This window comes from Eretmochelys imbricata, chromosome 10, assembly GCF_965152235.1.
Source record: "Eretmochelys imbricata isolate rEreImb1 chromosome 10, rEreImb1.hap1, whole genome shotgun sequence".
In the NCBI taxonomy this organism is placed as follows: domain Eukaryota; kingdom Metazoa; phylum Chordata; order Testudines; family Cheloniidae; genus Eretmochelys; species Eretmochelys imbricata.
This window is the reverse complement of record NC_135581.1, coordinates 8,280,469-8,304,687: the sequence shown is the minus strand read 5'-3', so window position 1 is coordinate 8,304,687 and position 24,219 is coordinate 8,280,469. Positions and strand designations below refer to the sequence as shown.

The following is a 24,219-nucleotide window of genomic DNA, read 5'->3' as shown; positions in this document are numbered from 1 at the left end:
GGGAAATTACTACCATGTCATGAATTGTGGGTGAGGTTGCAAAAGCTGCCTGGGGAGCTGGGGGATGGTGATTTATTATTTGTGTTGGTGTAGTGTATAGGAGCTCCATTCATGGAGCTGGACCCCATTGTGCTAGGCATTGTACAAACCCAGAACAAAAGAACTGTCCCCAGTCCTAAAGAGGATTTAAGTGCACAACTTGCATCAATTTCAGTTTGGATTATGCTTCTAAATTCCACAGACAGTTTTGAAAATTTCAGCCTACATTTTCCTCCAATCAAAATCCATACCTGTATTTTCACCGATTCTTGTGTAATTCCTGTTGTGAGACTTATGATACCATGAACGAGTATAGAATTGCAGCTGTTTAAAATACCAGATTGTAGAGACAGGACTGCAGTGATCTGTGTCCCTCTTTATATGTCATGTTGAGATATTTAGCTTATTGTAAGAGTCTAATGTTAGGGAGGGATACTGTAAGTGATATGGGAGAGAGAATTACCACACAACTACCACAATTACCTAGAAGTAAAAATTTTAACACCCAGTCCCTCAGAAGCAAAACTGTGCTGTTGATTACCCAACTCCAGAATATTTTCTCCTGTCTGTGAATAGTAAATATTATATTATTGGCTACATTTGATAAATCTCTCAGCATTTTTGTTAAAAGTCCCCTTTTCCCCATGGGAGCATTTTGAATTTCTGCACACGCACATTTCCATCTAATGTCTTATAATTACGCACTAAACTGCTTATCTCCAGTCCCCTCACTAATTATACAGAAAGGAGCCCTCTTGTTGCATTTCCAGTGATCAGGGAGGGCTAACCAACAGAGATTCAGTGGTGTGACTCTTATGAAGGAATCTTTTGTAATTTAATTACTAGGGCAACTGCAGTTCAAATTCTGTCTCTGGTTTTCAGTGTGATCTGGTTTTTACCTGGCTTTCCCTCGGGGTTAATTGATGTAGTTGTCTCAAGCCATCTTATTAAATGTCAGATAATCAGGGCAAGGGTTAATTTTATCGCTCCTCCACCCCCCTTTCCTGAAGGCATGATCTTATCCAAATGGAATGCCAGGGACTCTAGTGAGAGCATGCAAATAAATTCAGCTTAGAAAACTTAAAAAAAAGTGAGATCTGCAATTTGAAAATCAGAGTGATTTTTGCCCATCGTGATCCATAAAGAAATAATGTTGTTCTGCTTTCCAGCTTAGGATCAGTTGCGTAGGTTGTACCAGTGGTTTCTCCATGATAAACGTCCACTGCATTTGCATGTTTGGAAGTGACAGGTTCCTTCTGGTTGAAATAGATTGATGGTGAGCAATGAAGGTGTCAGTTGTTTGTCACTGCTTACATCAGGGGAATAGTTCTTTCCCTATAAATTCACTAGTTGCAGCTTTGCAAATATTTCAGCATCAAATTTCTGGTGTTTGTTTTTAAAATGTATAATTGTATTTATTAACTTTTTAGCTCATGCAGTTTACCTCTCAGTGAAATAATAATGTAATGAAGCCAGTTGTACTGCATAGCAGGGAAGAATAAAAAGGATTTGGGAATGGTCAGTATAGTTGAAACTGGATTTAAAAAAAATCAAGACTGAAAATATATAGAATCCGTTAATTGAGCTAGTTAGCTTAATGGCTTTTCACTTGTATTTACTTTTGGTTTACCAATGAAAATGAGTTCAGTGATGGTCTAGTCCCTAAGGGATATTTATTCACTTTGCAGAATGACCTTACAATGTGGCATGATTAGCAGGGTGTGTCTCCACCTACTATGTGACTGGAATAGCAGGAACACCTGGGGATATTGCAGGTTGTGGCGCATACACTCACAGAAAGTAAAGAACAAAGCCTTCTCTTGTCATTACCCACCCCTGGGAGTCTGCAAAAGAATACAGTACAACTAGGTAGGGAGAGTTTAGAAACAGAGATGCACAGGAAAAAGGAGAATGAGAAGACTTATTACTTTAATGTCTAAGATGTTAGGCCTTGTTGAAATGGCTTGCGTAGAAAATAAAAGTAAATAAATTTTGGCTGAAACCTGCACAAAGGGAAGAAAAAGTACCTGAAGGCCTTTATGCTAAACATCACAGACTGAGGCTTTACTGGGCACATACAGTATTGTCCTCTATTTGAGAGTCTAGGCAACGTTTATATAAAGTCAAGAGTTAAAGAAAAGTAGAAAGAAGAAATTGTGGGAATGAATACCACCTGCTCAGCAAAGAATCTGTGTAGATTTATACAGCAGAAACGGCTCCCAATCCTTAAAGTTCCATACACAGTAAAGCTCCATGGAACTTGTGCCCATTCAGTAAACCATAATAAATTATTGCATCTGAAACAGGTATAGAATTTATATCTGTGCTTGTGAAATTGGGATCTTCCAAGTTACATGAAACATTACTGAGTGTTAAGGGACCTAGGATAGATATTTGTATTAGAAGCCAAAACATATTCTTCCCCCATCCTCCACTGTAGACTTCCTGTCTATTTAAGATTATTAAGTTGAAAAATAATTCATAAGTGAAACTTTTAATTTTTCCAGTTGGAATGGAGTCCAAAACAGGAATTAGGCCTAAAAGAACTCTTTACTTGCAGAAAGAATGTTAATTTGGTATATATGCAAGATTGCTCAAGTACTTTTGTTTATTCCCATAGCTGGAACACCTCCTCCACACATCCATTTTTGATGGGAGAAGAGCGTCCCCGCAGTGGTATAGCCTGTGGGGTCTTACCTGTTCTAGCTCTGTCTGATGAGTCGAGGTTGCTGTATATTGCTGCTGAGTACTAATTGTGTAAAAACATGTATGATGAAATCTAGAAATCCCATATACATTACTGCTAGAGGTAGCCATGAGCCAGTATAAAAATACTAGGGCAGGGCATATTTAAACATGGAGACCTCAGCCCACGAACAGTTGGAAGAAATAGATGTCTCTGTTAAGGATTGTGCACTTCTACCCCTTGAGTTGAGGTCTGTGGAAAGCCCACAATACACATCGCTGAGACCCCCAAAGTGTTCGCCAATAAAACTGGGGAAGACCAGACTTGACATTCTTGATATTTCAAAGCGAATAAATAAGCAGATTTTTGAAGGTTTTTGGAAAAAATGTACAATCTTTTAGGCTGTTTTATACATCACAAAGAGGCAAAAAAGCCATAACCTAGCATTTTTGTTAGTCACCTTCAAAAGTGCAGAAGAAATCAGTGTGTGCTTATAAGCATGCCTTGTACCTGGTATGCTCTGTTAGCTCTTTGTAGTGTCTGAGCTCTAGAACTAAATGCCTGCATATGTTTGTATGCAGCAAAGTCACTTTTCCGTGTTCTGCTTTACAGTAGAGTCTCCTGAAATACTTAGAGCACTAGAGAACCTTACAGTAGTTATAATTAAAAATCAGTAATGACAAAACTTTAAAATACCAAGTATTAAATATACAATAGTACTAACACTTTAAATATTGATTGATGAACATTTTTTTTTTTAGTAGTTTTCCTTAGTGAGATTCTTTTAGTCCTTAGATATAAGCACACAAATTATATTCCAATGAGCTCAAGGTTTAGAAGCACAACTGTGTTTCTATTTCTCAACATGGAGCGGGACACAGTGGTCTTTGTAGGTTGAAGAACGATTCAGTTAACATGGGGACAACACCTTGTCACTTGCATCGACTTTTTTTGATAAGCACACTATAAAATTAGAAAAATATATATTTTATATATTTACCACAGTTGAAGATGCAATTAGTCTGATCCTTCTAAGATCTATATTGGCATTGGTTGATTTGTTTCTGTTTCAAAAAGATAATGTGCCTATAGAATTGCACTTACATTGGTAGTCTGTAAGCATAGGTGCTGGAACTAGGTGTCCGGGGAGGTGCTGCCACACTCCCCGGCTTGAAGTAGGGTGACCATGTTTCCCTGTGCTGAATATGGGGCACCTGGTAAAATTACTCATTTTCAGGCATGTTCAACAGCAATCAGTCCAAACTATGCAGTACAAACATTCAAATTAACATCAAGTTGACTGAGTCCCTGTTAAAAAGAAATACTGCGTAGTTGGATTCTTTTTATTTACCTTCTTATCTTTAAGGCTTATGGGCTCACACAGGGAGGGGTGACACACATGCTCCTACCTCCCTACACACACGCACTCCCCTACTTCTCTCACATGGGGGGGGGGGTGACAGACCTACCCAACCCTCCCTGCCTGGTGCTCTTCGCCCTCCATTCCTGGCTGGGCCCCCATGACTGACCCGCCTCTCCTGGTACCTGGCGCCGCATCTTCCTGAGGTAGCACATGGTGGGGAGCATGCAGGATTACATGCCCCCCTCCCCAGATTTCTGCCAGGATTCACACCAGAATGTGGCCAGCAGCAGCCTTTTGGCACTGTGTGGGAGGGAAGGGACAGGAGCTGCTTTCAGCTGCAGGGGAGGAGGGGGGTGAGGGGTGGGGAAGGGATGACTTGGCTTGTGTCTTTTCAGAGCTTTTCTCCTATTCCCCCCCCCCCCCCCCCGCAGCATATGGTTGGAAGCAGCTTGTCCCTTCCTGCCCGCACAGTGCCGAAAGGCAGCTAACACCTCCAGGCTGTTGTTGGCCACCTACATTACCCAGCCGCCTCCAGCTCAAGTGTGGGCAGGAAGGGGTTAAGCCCTAAGGTTGTGTTGTGCACCAGGGCCCAGGGAACCTGACTGCAGGGGCTTCAGCGAACTCCGCCAGAGAGGTGGCTCAGCAGGGGAGGGTGCCTAGGGGATGGAGCAGCCCCGCGCTCCCTGGAGGCAGGACCCAGGGGGTGGGGGTGGGTGAAGAGGGTGCTAAGCCCCTGCCCCAGAGGCTGCTGTGGAGCCTGCAGGTTCGGGACAGGAACAGTCTGAAAATCGCTCACCGACCACCACTCCAGAGCTTAGCTGGGGGGCGAAGTGTTCCCCGTGCCAGGGCTGTGTGGGGTTTAGTCACATGCGCCCAGGCCGGAGGGTTTTCCCGGGGCACCAGCGCAGCCATAGGATAAGGTAAGCCAGGCTGTTGGTGAGCTGAGTGCTCCAACCAGGGGCTGGTTCTCTGCACAGCTCTGGGAGCGGGACATGCCCCGCCGGGTGGGCTATGGAGGAGCAGCAGGACTTGGGGGGCGAAGGGGCAAAGCAGGGAGAGGAAAGCGGGAGGGGGAGCACGTAAAGGGCTGATGGGTGGGTAGCAGAGGCGACACATAACTGGCCACCGTCTGGCGCCTGGCCGCATTCACCAGCCACCACAGCATGTAGCCAGTGCCAGCCAGAAACAGGATGGGGGGCGGGGCCTTGCTGGCTGGGAACTAGCAGGCAGCAGGGGCTGCACTGACTGACCAGCGGGGGAGCGGCCAGCCCCACACTCTGTATCTTTGCCCCGCCACCAGCCTTGCACACCCACCCCCATTGTCAGCCACTGGAGCCCCCCTACTCACTGCTAGTGGGTGGGCGGCTGGCGAGCAGGGATCTTGCCAGCAACAGGACCCGCTAGTAATGGTAGGGGAGGACAACAGAAAATTCGGGACAATTTGCCCATTTTTAAGAAAAAATCAGGACACCTGTAGGAGGGCTTAAAAATGGGACATCTGGTCACCCTGGCTTGAAGTGGTTTCCATTATATACAGGATTTACAGTTTGGTTCAATAGCTTTCAGCACCCCCACTATACAAATTGTTCCAGCATCCTTGTCTGTAAGTAGTAAAAATTTGCTAAGTAAAAAGGCATAGGGACTATTACTAAATATGATATGAGTGAAGCTTTTGTACTGTATATTTAACAGTACTGTGATTGGGTGTGTTTCCAGTTTCCATATGGTAATAGCCAATAATTTGATAGTTTCTTTTAGATTCCTTTCATCCTAATGAAGCACTAAAGAATGTAAAATCTGCTGGCAGGTCTAGTATCTGCCGTGGAGTAATTATGGAGAGTGCTCTTGGTTAAAATGACCAGAGAGCTCTGAGACTAATTGCAAGGAGTGACAGAACAGAGACGTTTTATTGCTGCAGTTTCCTGAATAATGTTGAGCAGTAGCTGCATCAGCAGATTTCAATTACCGCTCCAGTCTCCTGGTGTCATTCTTGTTGGCATCAGAGTTACCTATTGATCCTTTTATTTATAGAAGGGTTTTTTGCATTGTTGGGCTGCAGCAGTATAGTTTCTTGTTGAGAAAATAGGGGCTTATAGAAGAAGAGAACTTTATTTGCAGAGAAATTTGACAAAAGACTACAGAGCTTTATACAGAAATGAGGATTAGTGAAAAAATAATCTTGACTACTTTTCACCTACAGCTAACCCCAAAAGAGACTGTACAATTCCTCTAGCCAGCTTTGCAGCAGAGTTTTTGCAATTTTACTGGTGTGAAAAAGCTCACAGGAAAAGCGCAAAGAGAAACCCAGAAATAATGATTAAAAAAAACTTTTCTAGTGAAGTAACCCACATTGCTACTTTTTTTTTTTCAATCCGCTGCATATTCTTTTCTATGTGATGGAAGAGTTTTATTGGAAAATATACCTCAAACATAAACAGTAGTGTCACTTATGAGGTCTTGTCAACAGTTAGCATGGCCTAGCAGGGCACCCTTGCTGGAGAACGTTTCTTCAAAGGGCAGGGGAGGTCCAATGATATATTTTTCACTTGTTTGAAATGAAATGTCACTTCAGTTAGTAAATTTGAAATTGAACTTTTATATTTACAGGAGGAACTCTTGACACAGAGATTGTCTACATGGGGAAATTTACCAGCACAACTATGCCGCTATAATTAGCAGTATAGTTATACTGGTGTAACTTCCCATGTGGACACTGTTACTCAGGAATAAAAATGCCCTTTTCTGGTTTAGCTTATGTTGCTTTGACATACTGGTATGTATATCCCAGTAAATTTCCCCATATGTACAAACCTTTAGTGTGTGGTGGCCACTACTCACCAGCAATTACCATATATTGGTGTCTAGGGGTAGTTAATAGTAAACATTGATATTTTTTTTTCCCAGTGGCCTCTACTGTTGTGTTTTTTCCTAATTCTGTATAAGTGTATAATGTACAAATATGCTTGTTGACTCCTTAAATGTGTGGGTATGTCTTCAATCTAGAGCAAATACATTTTTAGAGATTCCAGCATGCTGTCCAGAGTAAGCAGATTTGAGTACTGCTCATTTCTGTCCTCAATATGACATTACTCATAATGCAGGCTGATCACCACAAAACCAGGAAGCTGCAAGAATGAAAACTATAAAAGGTGCCTATAACTTAAATAAATGTGTCCAGTGTGTTCTGTTCCCAAACCACTCACTTGGAGGATCTGTTTAAAAATAAAAAAACAAAAAACAAACAAACCTGAACATCTCAGTGTGTAAGACTGTCAAAACTGTGGCGTATAACTTCAGTTCTCTAATTCCAGTCATTAACTTCTTTTATGGCTGAATGCACAGAGACCATGTATCACGTTAACCATCATGTCCTTTTCTTTGCTTTGAGCAGTTTTACTCTGGGCACCGATCTCCTCACATTCCATATAGGTTATTGCACCTGGTATGGACGCACGCACGGCATTTAGCAGGGTACGAGCAACAGGATGCACACGAGTTCCTCATTGCTGCATTAGATGTGCTACACAGACACTGCAAAGGTAAGGCTTGTACTGGCACGTCCATGAGCAAGGAATAGTGAATCAAAAAAAGTTAGAGATCTCTTCTTAAGTGGGGCAAATGGGCTTCCAATACAATATTCTCCCTATTTAGCAAGTTCCTTTTTAAATGTGTTTTTGCCTTTCTCTCATACATCTATCAAACAGACACTTCCTCCTGCCAAAATACCCACATTTAGAGAGAGAGAGAGTACGTATTGGTTTGAGTCACAAGCTTGCCCTTTTCTTATTGGTTATGTGAGTCAGTATCTTGTAATTTAAATTGCCATCCAAATTCTATTTATATTTGAGGTATTTTAAATTCTTATTCAATGCATCAGTAAGGTACTGACTAAACACACAAAAGGAGGCAAAGTAAGTATCCAAGACTGTTTTGCTTAAATATTACAGTACTGTATTTGTGATACACAACATCTTAACAGCACTATGAATGAAAGACCAAATGGAACCCTTACCTCAAAATCCATTCAGTCTTGAGACCTTGTCTCTCAGCCTGAATAATATTGTTATAAAGTAGCCAATTCTATTTACAGTAGAAGTGTTCATTAGCACATTTTTAAAGCTGAACTAACAAGATTTTAAGAAAGGTTTAAGGTACAGAATCTATGAATTGAAGAGAATATACTGTATATGTAACCTTGTTTGTCTGACCCACGGTTAGCTGAACTAGTTATTTGATGTGCATAAAGGGAATTGATACTCCATAAGTCTATATTTATTATCGTCACTCATTTTATTTAGATACATGAGGTGGTGTTGTACTTAAAAGAATCTGCTGCTTTAAATGTTAGATGCTGTTATTTTTGAAGTTGTAGAGCACTGTAGGCGTACACAGTACTTTTACAAAACACCTAAAAATGAGTTTTGAGGTTTACAAGAGGAGGACTATCAGAGGGAAGAACACCAGTGCTTCCCTGAAATGTCTTGATGTCTGGCTTTTATCTTTGAAATACCCTTGTACGTTATGGAATGCAAGTTTGAATATACTGGGTAATTACAGTGAATGTATTTGTTCAGATTAATAATAGACAAGATATCTTCCCAAAGAGAGGGGGTGGGTGTCTGTGTACGTAAGTAATAGATTCTATCTGGACTTCGGCCTCTTGTTTTCTGCTGATCCTGAAGAAGCAGTCTGTAAACTTGAACATTTTTCTTTTCTTTTGAACTTTTTAAAGGCTCTGAATCATTGATCTTACAAATCTTGACACTTCTTCATCTGTTAGCTATGAGCCCCTTCATATTTCTTGGGCTTTTATTGATAAGTCTAAGTGAGAATAGTAACTTTCTCCCTGAAACTGTAATGAGAGAGCTTGCAGCTGCCATACTCTTTTGAAGTTTAATATTGAAGTATTTGAAAATATTTTGTCAACGGAGAGTCAAGTAGTAGCTCTAGGTAACATACCTATGTGAGAAACCTTACAGAACTAACTCTAGAATGAGCCTTCCCCAAGATTCCACTGCTACTGCTAAACCCTCAAGGGTGTTACACGCCACAGGCCTAGGAGAAAGTTTTCCCTTTTCAACCAAGCAGTGAAATATAGTGGCTGCATAGCTCTGTTAAAATGCTCAGTGGTAACAGAGAACATTCAAATTGTCATTAGGCTTCAGAGCTAATACTTCATTCAGATGCTTTTTCAAGCTGTCAGTAAGGTTCTAACTATACTATATATTTTACCATGTTGTCCAATGCTAGCTTTAGGTCAGTGCTCTGCAACAGTTACACCAAGGTTTGGTTACATCCCTGTAGGTAGATCAAACTGTATTATAATACTGTAAATGGTGAAGTGTAGATGCCAGAACCATGACCTCTATGCATTCAGAAGGTTTTTTAAAGCTCAATTTCTGAAGAAATGGAGGCAGCCTTAGGGCATGGTGTAGGTTTGCAGACTGCGTCATTGCAAGGTAAACGGTACAATCAGATAGTTGTTGAACTGTTTGAGTCCTGCACAAACCAGGAGGCTAGTATGGACACACGTTAAACTGTTTCAGGAGGAAATGGGTGGTTTAGCTATATAATGTGAAAACCTTCCTGGTTACATGTATTTATGTACTCATAAGATACTGCTGCTAGTGAGATTATGCATACTGTTGCTGCACTAATCAGATATTCCTCCTGTGCCAGTAGTGTACATTCAGATTAGATAGACAGAGCTTTTGAGGCTTGCAGTTCCATAGCAATATACATCTGATATCACAAACAACACTTCTTTGTTCAAGAGCCCCTGCTGCTGGGCATCGCTCTGTCACTACTGACCACCAATTTGGAATCCCCCAAATTTTATGGTGCCTTTATGCTGAAAACTGCATAATTGCCCAACTACTATAATGAGGGGTAGTGGAGCTATTTGGTGTAGATTAATCTTTTCTCTCTCCCCAGCTTCTTAAAGCACCGTCGGTTTCACCCTGAGAACAGAGGGAGGTTTGGAGTATCTTATGTGCACAATCCATTTTGAGCTTGAATAGTAAAACATAGGCCACCAATATTTAGTGGAAGTAAAAATTAAACTTTACAGCTCTGTTTCAAACCCAGTACACACCTAAGCAGCTAAAGGTCCATATCTAGGCCGGCCTGATGGTCTTCAGGAGAATAATCTGTTGGCTGGTGTGGATTTGTTTGGGCCCCAAGCTGGAGAGAGCGGCACTGATTTTGAGTTACTCCTTTTCTCTATGTCAAGTGGAAAGGGGAATCATGGAAGTGTGTAGTTAAGGTGGCTAAAAGCCATGTATTCTCAGGCCATGCAGGAGCCTGCCTGACCCCTGACATAAGTCAGAAAAGCTCTGAAGCTGAAACACAGAATAATCGTACACCAGGTCACTCCAACCATTCTCCTGATTCACCCCCTCTGCCAGGGAGCAGGGCTGGTAGAGAGCCTTTATGTCAACTCTACACTGGCCAGGAAGGGCCTCTAAGCAGGGGTATTCTCAGGGGTCTGTTTTTTCCCCCACTTTAAACCCCCCTTGCTGCTGCTAGAATAGCATAAAAGTATCTTAGAGTAACTGAGAATCAGGCCCACTTGTTTAGCAGCTGTGCCTTGTACACCATTCCTTTCCATGTACACCATTCCTTTCCAATGGGCCAATCCAAAAAGCAGCGTTGACGTGTTGGAAAGGGAGCTAGATTGAGCTCTCGCCAGCCGAAAGGATGGATTAGAAAAAGAGAGAGAGCCTTTGGGAAGACAAAAATGGTGAATTGTGGATTACTACTCTTCCCTTCCTCTTCTCCCAAATGCATACTGCTCTGTCCTTGAAAACAGGTAATCCAGTTGCTTCATGGTGGCACCCAACCCTTACCTGAAGTTTGAATGGTGCATTGCTGTCTTCTGCCTCTGGTTTTAAAAAACCCTTATTTGGGCTCTTAAGCATTTTCAGCCAGATCATGCAGGTTGTTAAATGGCAACGTGCTTTGTATCTGCATCACTAGCCAGGGTAATTTTAATGGTTACGTTATTATGGTGGCCACGTATCTGGGCACTTGCAGATGCGGTAGCTGAGGGCCACTTCCACCACCTTGTTGACTGTTGAAATTCAGGCTTTGTTCTTTATTGGATCTTATCATCTCAACAAGACAAAGTGGATTTAAAGCTCAGACTGCCTTGGGCAGGCAGTGAGATTTTGCTCTGTTTTCCCATCTTGCACTTTATTTGCCTGAGGAATAAACTGGACATTAGACAGTCCATTGTCATATATCTTAAGACCATAAATTTCAGACTTGGACCCCTAAATAACCATGTATGACAAATTAATCTGCAGACTTTGAAGTCTTGACGTGAACTGAAGAAGGTACAGAAAATGTGTAGAACAATTACCTGGATCTTTATTGCATATGTTTTTATACAGTTATAGAATCATAGAATATCAAGGTTGGAAGGGACCTCAGGAGGTCATCTAGTCCAACCCCCTGCTCAAAGCAGGACCAATCCCCTATTTTTGCCCCAGATCCCTAAATGGCCCTCTCAAGGATTGAACTCGCAACCCTGGGTTTAGCAGGCCAATGCTCAAACCACTGAGCTGTCCCTCCCCCCCAAGAAGTTGAGCGGGGGGAGGGTTATCATAGAATATCAGGGTTGGAAGAAACCTCATGAGGTCATCTAGTCCAACCCCCTGCTCAAAGCAGGACCAATCCCCAATTTTTGTCCCAATCCCTAAATGGCCCCCTCAAGGATTGAACTCACAACCCTGGGTTTAGCAGGCCAACACTCAACAGTAGACCAGATGTAAAGGCATTGTTTACAACTTGTCATCCCAGTATTTGATGTGGGATTCTCTGGGATTTGCAAATCTCTAACTTGTATTAGAGAAAAGTAAAACTGCATAATGCTGCCCTGCCTGAAAATTGTAAAATTAGCTTTTAGGTGACATCGGTCTAACCTTAATGACCCCTTCTTTGAAAGAAATCCACCTAAGAGCTCCCATCCTACACGCTCCCCTGAAAAATGGAGCTGATGACATCTGAACATTTTTTGTTTCCACCTAGTATGTATTCCAGAAATGGTATAGCCGAATTTAGGATAATTTGTACCTATTTAAGCGGCAAAGAGTCCTGTGGCACCTTATAGACTGACTGACTTGCATCCTACAAAGTGGGTATTTACCCACGAAAGCTTATGCTCCAATACGTCTGTTAGTCTGTAAGGTGCCAGAGGACTCTTCGCCGCTTTTACAGGTCCAGACTAACATGGCTACCCCTCTGATACTTGTACCTATTTAGTTTCTCTTTCTTCTTCAGGGCTTGGCTGCACTTGAAAGTTCATTCAGATTAAGGTAGGGTGTGAATTTTAAGCACAGTAGTTAGTCTGGAATAACTCCGTGTGTGGATTTGCTAGTCCCAGGATAAGAGAATCCCCTCGTGGAGTTATACTGGAACAGTAGAAGAGTTGTACTGGAATAGCTCCATATGTAGGCCAGCCCTTATGTGCAAGACCACAGTTTAAAGATGAAAACCCCCACTGACTGACTGACTTTTCTTGTTCCAAAGACATCCTCAACCAAGCAGCAAAGAGTAGCACAGGCACAAATTGGTAGCAGCAGATGCATGCCTGAGTCACTAAAAATTGCTGTAGGATGGCATATAACAAGATGAGCAGATTGAACTATGAACAGAAGCTGGTAATCCATTACAGTAATTGCATTTTCAAAATACGGTAGAATAGTGCATACAAAAATTAAATTCAAATAACATTACTGTTTAGATGCTAGCTTTTACAGCCTGGTAATTTTAAAGGGTCATTATCAAAATTGACAGTTCTGATGTTGAGCCTAACATTATACATATTTTCTCCTGATTCTGAAGAACCTGACAGCACCTACCCCTAACAAGGTTTGCCACATAGCTGAGAAGTTTGGATTCTATCTAAATGACATATAGCAAATCCAGAATTCTGGGTTTGGGAATCAAGGGTGCACACATTGCACTGTACTGTCACACGTTCTGCCAGACTGCCCAGTTCTTGTGAGCAGGTAAGGGAGAGAAATCTGCAAAACTTCTAGTCTTCTAAGTTTCTTGTAAATTTCAGTATGTACTGCCTGCTTGTGAGAATGGAACTTTTCAACAGAGGTATGGAACAAGTATGTGTTCATAGCACATGTCCCCAAAGTTAAGCTGGTGGAATTAGTTCCTGATGTGTCCCTTTTTTAGTTAAAAATAAAAAACTGAGGTTGTGAAACAAAGCATCGTGATACTTTTTAAAGAAGTACCAGACTCTGGAGAAATGAACATGCAAATACTTCTATAATGTTTGCTGTTGATTATTTAATGGCCTTTCTATAAACTTATCTAGTATGCATATGAAGGAACATCTAATATACTTAAAGGAACTACTGCTTGTGAACTGTAGCCACTCTTTCAGTTTTCCAAATTAAAGAAATGATTACACTAGTAGAGTGATTATAGAATGTTTACATTTAATCTAAATCCAAGCTGTTTAACATGCTGGGGCTGGGGGACTCCTTTATGATTTAATCAGAGCAATTTGTATATGCAAATATTCAAGCGATTGTGAGGTTTTGTTTTTTTTTAAATAAAAAAAACCTCTTACCTACTTTGACTGATTTCTTTTATAAGAAATTACTTTTGTACCTGGTGTGATTTGCTATGACTATTGTATAAGCCTGTGAAAGTAGAATTTACCGTATGATATGATAAATATGCTGAATACAACCTTAACTACAACAGCACAATCAGTTGCAGCTGCTAGAATTCAGATGCATAGTATGCTTCCTCTCCCTGCCTCTTCTCAGTTCCTTTATATTTTTATATATATATGTATATAATATAATATTGACAAGTGCGAGGAGGTGGCAGTATTATGTTTTTTCCTTCTTTCCAACCAGATGTCATGGGAAATGATGTGAGTGGTCATGCCCTTTGTTTCGCTGTGAACAAGCTTGCAGGATATTCTTTTGAGACCCCCTCATCACAGAGCCTAATTGACTTGTGTAATTGAAAAGGGACTATTCTTATTCTCCTGTGGGCAGAAATGGCTGTCTATTAAAGTATGCAGCAGGGACATTACCTGAAGGCCAATGAAAATCTGTAGAGCCTGTTTCTCTGCTTCTGCCCACTCCAAAACAAGAAAAGGGGGGGAAATCAAATTTCAGATGGTTGGATTATAGTGATGTAACTATCTCTACAGTGTCTTTAAAGGGAATTGAAATGCAGATTTAAAAACTAAGATAAAATATCTTAAATCATTATTAAAATCCATGTGTAGTGTTGTTACAAATTATAAATAGTCTTTTATAAAGGTGAACAGCAAGGTTTTATATTCTTTAAGAATTCATTAGGTTGACTTGAACTTTGAGCATAACTTAAACCTTTTAAACCTCTTCCAATCTGCCCTGGAGGAAAATTCCTTCCCGACCCCAAATATGACGATCAGCTAAACTCTGAGCATATGGGCAAGATTCATCAGCCAGATACTACAGAAAATTCTTTCCTGGGTAACTCAGATCCCCACCCCATCTAATATCCCATCACAGGCCATTGGGCCTATTTACCATGAATATTTAATTACCAAAACCATGTTATCCCATCATACCATCTCCTCCATAAACTTATCGAGTTTAAATTCCCACGGTAGGGGCTGAAGCCACTTTCAGGTGAGAGCACTTTGTTGTAAAACTAGACTGTAAATCTACTTGCAATGTATATATTCTAATTTTTTTAAAAAAAAAAAATGTTATTTACTTAAGCCATTTGTTTCTCTTTCTTGCAAACAATTCCTGAGTATGTTTTCATCACCAGAAGTACCTGTAAGCAGTGGTGAGCTGGAGCCAGTTCGCATGAACCGGTTGTTAAATTTTGAAGCAGTTTTAGATCCGGTTGTTAACCCGCTTCCCTGCAGGGGGCGCTGAGGCTTTGATGGGCTCCGGCCGAGAAGTGATGCAATTCCTCCTCCGGCCGCCGGGGGTGCTGCGCTGCGGGAGCCACGTGGGCTGCTGCCTGGCCCTGACACGAGCCATGGTGGTGCTGCTGCTGCTCCCCTGGCCCTGGGTCCCCGGCTGCTCTGCTGGGCCTGGGCTGCGTCCTGCTGCTCGGGCTGCTCCGAGCCACTCTCCCCGTAGGCACCCACCACCCTGCGCGCAGCCAGCCCCTGCCTCCGGCCACGCACACACCCTGCCCTGCCCTGCCCGCACCAGCCCCTGCCTCCAGCCAGCCCCTGCCGCACGCACCCCCTGCCCTGCCTCCAGCCAGCCCCTGCCGCACGCACGCACCCCCTGCCCTGCCTCCAGCCAGCCCCTGCCGCACGCACGCACCCCCTGCCCTGCCTCCAGCCAGCCCCTGCCGCACGCACGCACCCCCTGCCCTGCCTCCAGCCAGCCCCTGCCGCACGCACGCACCCCCTGCCCTGCCTCCAGCCAGCCCCTGCCGCACGCACGCACCCCCTGCCCTGCCTCCAGCCAGCCCCTGCCGCACGCACGCACCCCCTGCCCTGCCTCCAGCCAGCCCCTGCCGCACGCACGCACCCCCTGCCCTGCCTCCAGCCAGCCCCTGCCGCACGCACGCACCCCCTGCCCTGCCTCCAGCCAGCCCCTGCCGCACGCACCCCCTGCCCTGTCTCCAGCCAGCCCCTGCCGCACGCACCCCCTGCCCTGTCTCCAGCCAGCCCCTGCCGCACGCACCCCCTGCCCTGTCTCCAGCCAGCCCCTGCCGCACGCACCCCCTGCCCTGTCTCTAGCCAGCCCCACACCCCCCGTCTCCAGCTGACCCCTGCCACACCCCCCTGCAGCCCTGCCCTGCCTCCAGCCAGCCCCACACCCCCTTGCCTCCAGCCAGCTCTGCACCCCCTGCCCTGCCCACAGCCAGCCCCGCACCCCCGTCTTCAGCTGGCCCCACGTCCACTGGTGCCCTGCAGTTCCCAGGGCAGTAACCCTGCACACCTGCTTCAATAAGGGGGGCAGGGAGCAGCTGGGACCCACGCATGTGCACAACCAGTCAGCAAGTGTGAAAAATCAGGACAGGGGGTGGGGGGCAATAGGAGCCTATATAAAAAAAGGCCCCAAAATTGGGACTGTCCCTATAAAATCGGGACATCTGGTCACCCTAGCACACCCCCAGGGAGTGGCGGGGACCCACACCTGTGAAACGGAGCTCGTTTCTAGTTCAGGCCCATTTTTTTAAAAAAGAACTTTAGGCAGGGTTAACACACATCCGTATTGTCCCAGACAGGTCAGGCTTTTTGGTTCTTAAATCGCCGTCCGGGAGGAATTTTTAAATTTTAAAAATCCCTCCTGGGAAAATACGGACGTATGATAACCCTACTGGTACAAAAAATACACATTGTGGCACATCCCTTAAACCAGAACTTTTTATAGGGAACCGGTTGTTAAGATTTTGGCAGCTCATCACTGACTGTAAGGCAAGAAGCTGCAAAATCTCTGAGATCTTCTCCGAGCCATTTAGGATATAATTAACCTAAAAAACCCAGTGTGGCTAAGTAATTCTCACCTATTAGCCAGGATGGGCAGGAATGGTGTCCTTAGCCTCTATTTGCCAGAAGCTGGGAATGGGCAACGGGATGGATCGCTTGATGATTCCTTGTTCTCTTCATTCCCTCTGGGGCACCTGGCATTGGCCACTGTCGGAAGACAGGACATTGGGCTAGATGGACCTTTGGTCTGACCCCAGTGTGGCCGTTCTTATCTCATTTATTCCACATTAGCACAGGTTGGAACTTTTGAGAGTCAATTGATTTATATTTTCAACAATTTTCCATAATTTCGGTTTTTAAATCTGTTGCTATTAGATTATTGTAAACAGCCAAAGCCAAATTAAAGTACCTGAAATGTGGCTATAATTTTTTCTGCTTTTGTGTGCTTTTAGTTTGCTCTTTTGTCCTGATGACTGAAAAGCCTCTTTTTCTTTTTCTTTTTTTTTTGTAAGTAAAAAAGGAGCTTTGTTGAGCTTTTGAGTACTAAGCTTCCTTAGTATTTTGTTTCCGAAACTAAAATATAGTCTAAAACCAATTTTTAGTGTTTGCAGTTTTTTTAACTGGATAGGTACGAGGAAACCTGACAAACACTAATTTTAGCTGTGCTAGCAGCCTCTGTTATAATAGGATTTTGGAAAAATTTTCAAAACTTACTTTCCGGAATAGTTACCAGCTGTTGTGAACTGGTTCACCCAGGTGTATGTGGTGTTTCAACAACAAAAACCCTACTGTAGATACAGGAGAAAGAACTTTGAAGACTTTGATTCATCCTCACAACAGTCTTGTAAGTTAGAAAAGTAAATGTATTATCCTCATTTTAGTAATGGGGAAACTGAGGCACATAGGCTAAGAATTGCCCAAATCTGCAAAAAGAATATGTATGTGTATCAGTGCAGAGATTTGTATTTTAGAGTTCCTGGTAATCAGACTGGCATTGTGATTGCTAGACCAAACCTTTATGAATGCTTCATTCAGTTAATCCCATTAGGATCCCAGTCATAAAGCCAACTGCTATGCCTCCGATGCATACATTATTGGCAGCAGTGCTTAGAAGGTGGGTATGCACTTTCACCTACTGGAAAGCAGAGAAGCTTCAGTGTCTCCATGAATAAGCTTGACGTAAACATGGCTTTACCTTATAGTAAATGCCCTCTGGGAGGCTAGACTGTCTTTCATTTTATTACTGATGAAAACTTCAGAACACAAGGACAGTGTTGATGATGAAAAGATATGGTATAGGCACCAGACTGAAGGTTAATGGAGCCTTAACACAATCTTAGTCTTTTGCTCTGGCAAGATGATTAAGGAAGAACTGTTAAAAATAGCCATTATCTTCATCTCTGCATAACCTATCCTCTGAATTAATGTAAGAAAATAGCACACACTTGTGTGCTATACCTGAGTGGAAATCACTGCTTCTACGGCATTCCGTTTATTCAACTGCATGTGCCACTTAATGGCCCTGTTAGTGGGGTTTAAATAGTCGTTTTCATTAACCACTTTGGCAGCACCTTTTACCTTTGGAACCAACCTTCGTACGTGACAGAGCGAAGCAGATCTCTCTACAAAGCAAGAGTGGGCTACCTCAGAACAGGGCTGGCTGTTCACATTACCTTAAAGCCTCATCTCTGCTGAAACACTCAGTTGCATTTAAACTTTTTGCCATAATATTTTGTACTCCACCAGAGGCACTTTCTTGATCCCTTGTTTTCTGAAATATCCAATGAGTACGAGATTCCAAACTGCCCATATGAACTGATGGGGCACATGTAAGAATGTATTACAAAGATTTCATTTGCCTTCCTGCAGGTGACGATAATGGGAAGAAGGCCAACAACCCCAACCACTGTAACTGCATCATAGACCAAATCTTCACAGGCGGACTGCAGTCTGATGTTACTTGTCAAGTCTGCCAGTAAGTGTAATTTGGTTAATTCTGCACTCAGATGGGATTCAGAGTAGCAGCCGTGTTAGTCTGTATCCGCAAAAAGAACAGAAGTACTTGTGGCACCTTAGAGACTAACAAATTTATTAGAGCATAAGCTTTTGTGGGCTACAGCCCACTTCATCGGATGCATAGAATGGAACATATAGTAAGATAATATATACATACAGAGAAGGTGGAAGTTGCCATACAAACTGTAAGAGGCTAATTAATTAAGAAGAGCTATTATCAGCAGGAGAGAAAAAAACTTTTGTAGCGATAATCAAGATGGCCCATTTAGACAGTTGACAAGAAGATGTGAGGATACTTAATATGGGGAAATAGATTCAATATGTGTAATGACCCAGCCACTCCCAGTCTCTATTCAAACCCAAGTTAATGGTATCTAGTTTGCATATTAATTCAAGCTCAGCAGTTTCTCGTTGGAGTCTGTTTTTGAAGCTTTTCTGTTGCAGAATTGCCACCCTTAAGTCTTTTACTGAGTGGCCAGAGAGGCTGAAGTGTTCTCCTACCGGTTTTTGAACGTTATGATTCCTGATGTCAGATTTGTGTCCCTTTATTCTTTTGCGTAGAGACTGTCTGTTTTGGCCAATGTACATGGCAGAGGGGCATTGATGGCACATAATGGCACATATCACATTGGTAGATGTGCAGGTGAACGAGCCCCTGATGGCATGGCAAATGTGATTAGGTCCTATGACGGTGTCACTTGAATAAATATTTGGATAGAGTTGGCATCGGGCTTTGTTGCAAGGATAGGTTAGTGGATTAGTGTTTTTGTTGCGTGGTGTGTGGTTGCTGGTGAGTATTTGCTTCAGGTTGGGGGCCTGTCTGTAAGCGAGGACTGGCCTGTCTCCCAAGATCTGTGAGAGTGAGGAATCATTTTTCAGGATAGGTTGTAAATCTTTGATGCGCTGGAGAGGTTTTAGTTGGGATGAGGCTGATCCACCAGTGCCAGTGTCATACTGAGTCTTTTTTCTTGCACCATATGGTTTAACTACAGCATCATCTAAATGCAAGCAATTAGAAGGCAAGTGTCATAGATCAAAATATACTGAAAAATCTGCCTGGAAAAATATCACAGGTTTATGGGATTTTGCATTTTAGGTTAGAGTTTGATTGGCCTACCAAAATTTGGTTAATTTCAAAATTCATAATAAGAAAACTTTCAAGGCAAATTTTCTTTTGATAGGGAATATGCAGGTGCACCAGACTTGAAGTAAGAGAACTCTTTTATATGCAGCCACATTATCATTTTTCTTCAGTTCTGAGCTTTCGGTTTTGGTGGCAAAGGTTTCTAGGGTCTGGCTCTAGGTAAATTTAAATAAGAGAAAATAAAGGTTTGCTAGAGTCAGGAGAAGAATCCTTTCTGTTCTATGTTATCAGGCAAGGTGGCTTACTTTAAGCCATTTGACATCACCCGGGGAGTTGGAACTCCACTACATATTTTTTGGTCTTATCTTGCATTCCCCAAACTATCTACACTGTCTTGCAGATGGACTGTTGTACTCTGCTCATTTAATCAGTTGTTGTACTCGGTTTTCAGGACTGACCTACAGAGTTCTCGCTATAGGAATGATTGAGCATCATGGAAAAAAGTGTGAAATGTTAGTCTTTGTCTTTTGGCCCCACAGAGTCCGTATGTGAGAATGGTTGCCTGGATGCGGTATCAGCACAGCTGATATCTACTAAGAATAATATATTATGTCAGAATTTTTAAGAAAATTAACAAGGAAAGATGGGAGTTAAAGAAAAAGGCTCAATGCATAAAAATAAGTTTGGCAGTTTGAAATTAGTATCCATAAATGTTGCATGTTTCTTCTTTTGATCATTTCAAATATTTTGCACTAGTGAAGCTGAATGAAAGTGGGAAGTTGTAAACTTAGATTTTTAGTCCAAAAGAAGTGGTATTTAGAGGAAGGAGGAGGCCAGAAGAGCAGATAAAGAGCACAGGCAGAACATTCTTTCATAAACAAAAAAAGTTAGCATTTGGAAGCAAGAATCACGTACAGATCTGAATGGTAGAAGGAAAGGTTCAAGGGAATGGAGGTTAAAGCTTTCTGAGCTTTCCAGTCACCTCTAGCCAGTGGGTTTGTCTTCAGCTGTCTTGTAGAGAAACCTGAGCCGGAATATAATGTACTTTCTGATTCGGGTATTCTCTAAGATCTCAATTTCCAAGTGCCATGGCAGATTGTAGAGTGAACTCTGAAGTTCCAACTAGCACACCATTGCATATCAAGAGTATTTCTGTTCTCTTTTTTTGTCTGAACACAGATAGTGCAACAATCTAAATAGAAACACCTTAGCACTTTCATCCCAGGATGCAGGCCAGATTCTGCATCTCAGAGCAACCCAACCATTTGGCTCTAAGTCACTGAACTCCATTAAGCTGTAGACTGTAGCAAATTTATATCCTGCATTCAAAACATGCAATAAATTTCCTAAAATCTGTGGTTTTTCTTTTTGTGCTTTTTAAATAAATCTCCAGTAAAGGAATTGGCTGTGTAAATATAGTATTGAGCACAGCTGTTTTGTCATACATACTTTATGTAGTCTGAGTGCCCTGTACAGATGAAGTAGAACTCGTTGCCTTGTCCAGTAAATGTCCAGTTTATACCATATAGTAAATCATACATTTTGTACTGTTACTTTTAACTCCTTGTGTTAAATGCTAAACTCGTTTCTTTTTCCTAGTGGTGTTTCCACAACGATAGACCCGTTCTGGGACATCAGTTTGGATTTGCCTGGCTCCTCTACACCATTCTGGCCACTGAGCCCAGGGAGTGACGGCAGTGTGGTGAATGGGGAAAGCCATGTATCGGGCACCACCACGCTCACAGACTGCTTGCGAAGGTACAACATATGGCAAACAGAATGTAGATAGGGGAAATAATCTTGCTCGCTTCTGCTGTCCACAAATAAGAAATAATGGCAACTAATAAAGCAAACTAACAACATTTTACCACAGCAGTATTCCTCAGCCATCTTGTAGTACATAACATGCACTTAAATTTGTTGTGGCTGTTTTTGTTTTTTGTTTTATTTTAATCTCTAGCAAAATGTGACCAAAATCAATCTGGTTATCTATTGGTTGTATTCTATGAGAAATTAGTTTAGCTCTCAATCCAGCACCCAGGGGCTATGTATGCATATCACAAAAACCACTGACACAATTGATACGCAATGTCCTCCTCCTTGGTGCTGTCTGCAGAGAAGCCATGGTTTGAATGGGCCATGGAGAATTATCTTCCCACTCACCCTTAGAGATGGGCTCTCCAGGCCTGGCTGAGGCGCACTGTGAGAGAGCCTGCGTTACTAATGCTTATTATGTGAATAGAGGACTTCAGTCTCAAGAGCTGTCAGTGCAGCACTTCTTGCAGGTACTAACCTCACTCCTAATAAGTGAAAAGAAATTAAATAAGAAAATGTAAAGTTGTCCTTCAGCCAGACTGTTATGATTGGCCTTGCACAGTATTGGAATAGTTACTAATCTTGCCTGCTCTGTGCTGTAATACCATGATATGGTTGAGTGAAGGTTAAGGATGACACCTTAACTCAGAATCTCTTGACTTTGTTGGCTCAAGTTATAAAAAACTGATACTATTAAGGGTGGGTTACTGTTTTAACATGCAGTAGAAATATATATTTTTAAACTGTCCCATTGGCCTGACAAGACAATAGTTGCAGAATACTCTTTAATTCATAACTTTTATGACAGTTGTTTAAAAACAAAACAGACCTACTGACTTTGTACCATTTTGTACAGGGGGAAATGATGCGTCTGGGATAGAATTACATTTGTGCTCTGGTTCAGCCTCCTGAGGCTTAAAACTGCTAGACAAGCATGTAAACAAAGCTTCACAGCACAGTTAGTTGTACATTTAATTTTCATACAGAGCATAATGCACTTGAATGTGTCAGGTCTGTCATAGTCTAAAATGTCCAATTACAGTTTAATATGTATTATTACAAGAAGCTTCAATAACTTTAAACCCAACATAATGACAGGTTTCAGAGTAGCAGCCGTGCTAGCCTGTATCCGCAAAAAGAAAAGGAGTCCTTGTGGCACCTTAGAGACTAACCAATTTATTTGAGCATAAGCTTTCGTGAGCTACAGCTCACTTCATCAGATGTATTCGATGAAGTGAGCTATAGCTCACGAAAGCTTATGCTCAAATAAATTGGTTAGTCTCTAAGGTGCCACAAGTCCTCCTTTTCTTTAAACCCAACATTAGTAGAGAGACTGGAAAATGCATACGGCTTGTACATTTAAATTTAGAAGAAAAACTAGAAGTCAGTCCTCGTAGTCTTTTTTTTTTTTAACAGAAGATTTAATATCAGGATTCCCGGAGCCTGAACATTTTTTGTTTTAATGTGTTTCTATGAGTGTCTACACAGTGGCTGAGTGTTTACTTCAAGAACTGTCCCATCCTCTAACAGTTTCCTGCACCCCATTAAGTGGTTATAAATCACTCCTTTCCACCTGATTTTAGTAACAGGCTGGAATTTCTTAAAACTTAGATTTTGAAAGCAAATCTTTAGTTGTCAATGATTTGACCTTGAACAGAACTCTACATCCATACCTTCCTCTCTCCCTCTAGAGCTCTGACCCCAGCCTGAGAGCTGGAAGAGCATCCTGGGGCCTGGCATGTAACTGAGCACAGCAAGCATGTGGCTTTGCTTCAGAATTCCCATGTCCACATTTTTGGTTTTGAAAACAAAAGGTCTGCACAAGCTATCTCAAAATGAGCTATTCTGTTGTGGTGGATGACCCAACATTCGCTCTCCTTTCTCCGCCACTGATGCACTTCAGGGCAGCTTGCCCAAGTGGAAGCAAATGTAAATGTCCGAGTTGGAAATCTGAAACAGGGCTCTCCTATATTGGTAGCTTTTTAAATTCTAATTTATCTTGCAAAAAGGAAAAAAGAAAAAGCATATTTCCTTAGCATCTGCTCTCTGGGTATAATTATCTCAGCACAGGACTTGTACTTACCTTGTATAATAGAACGATAACTAATGACTCTGCTCTGTGCCCAATTTCCTAATCTTTCTAGAACACATTATAAATATGCACTGTGCAAAATTGTGCATGGTTTTCAGTGGGTCTTGCACTTTAAGAAATATGTGGAGAAAGGGGCAGCAGGTCACCTCTGGCTTTCCTGAGAGAAGATTTAAGTTTATCTCGCATGCTACTAAGTGGTTACAAGTGGAAATGAAAACTGTTTTCAAGATGCATTGAAAATAATTTGCCTGTATTATGCATCCTTCCACTTCTTAATATTTTTCAGGTTTACAAGGCCAGAACATCTAGGAAGCAGTGCCAAAATCAAATGTAGTGGTTGCCATAGCTACCAGGAATCTACCAAACAACTCACTATGAAGAAATTACCCATTGTGGCCTGTTTTCATCTCAAAGTAAGTTCACAAAGGACAGGTGGTTGAAAGAACATAGACTCTGCTCTCGGGCAATGAGTTGGTTTCTATAGATCTCTCTGCTATCTCTAACGTCACTATAATTAATTTATTGTAACATAAACTAACTTAAAGGACAGCTGGCTTTTCCAGTTAGATTTTAGTTTAAGGACATTATGATTGTATGTATGTATGCAGCCTTGCCCATATGTCTCTGGGTGCCTATCAAAATAGAACTTTTTTCAAAAATACGAAAAAGTACTAAAAATTTCTGAACCAAACAAAAA

General features: G+C 42.2%; 1 protein-coding gene across 1 annotated transcript in view; it reads left to right on the top strand.

Annotated features, from left to right (window-relative positions):
* Positions 1 to 24,219, top strand: part of USP22 (ubiquitin specific peptidase 22) — a 188,601-nt gene that overhangs the window by 155,766 nt on the left and 8,616 nt on the right. The window contains exons 7-10 of the mRNA XM_077827691.1: positions 7,480 to 7,627; positions 18,385 to 18,490; positions 21,215 to 21,373; positions 23,809 to 23,935. Coding sequence (XP_077683817.1) covers positions 7,480 to 7,627; positions 18,385 to 18,490; positions 21,215 to 21,373; positions 23,809 to 23,935 — 540 coding nt within the window. The remainder of the gene's footprint in view (positions 1 to 7,479; positions 7,628 to 18,384; positions 18,491 to 21,214; positions 21,374 to 23,808; positions 23,936 to 24,219) is intronic.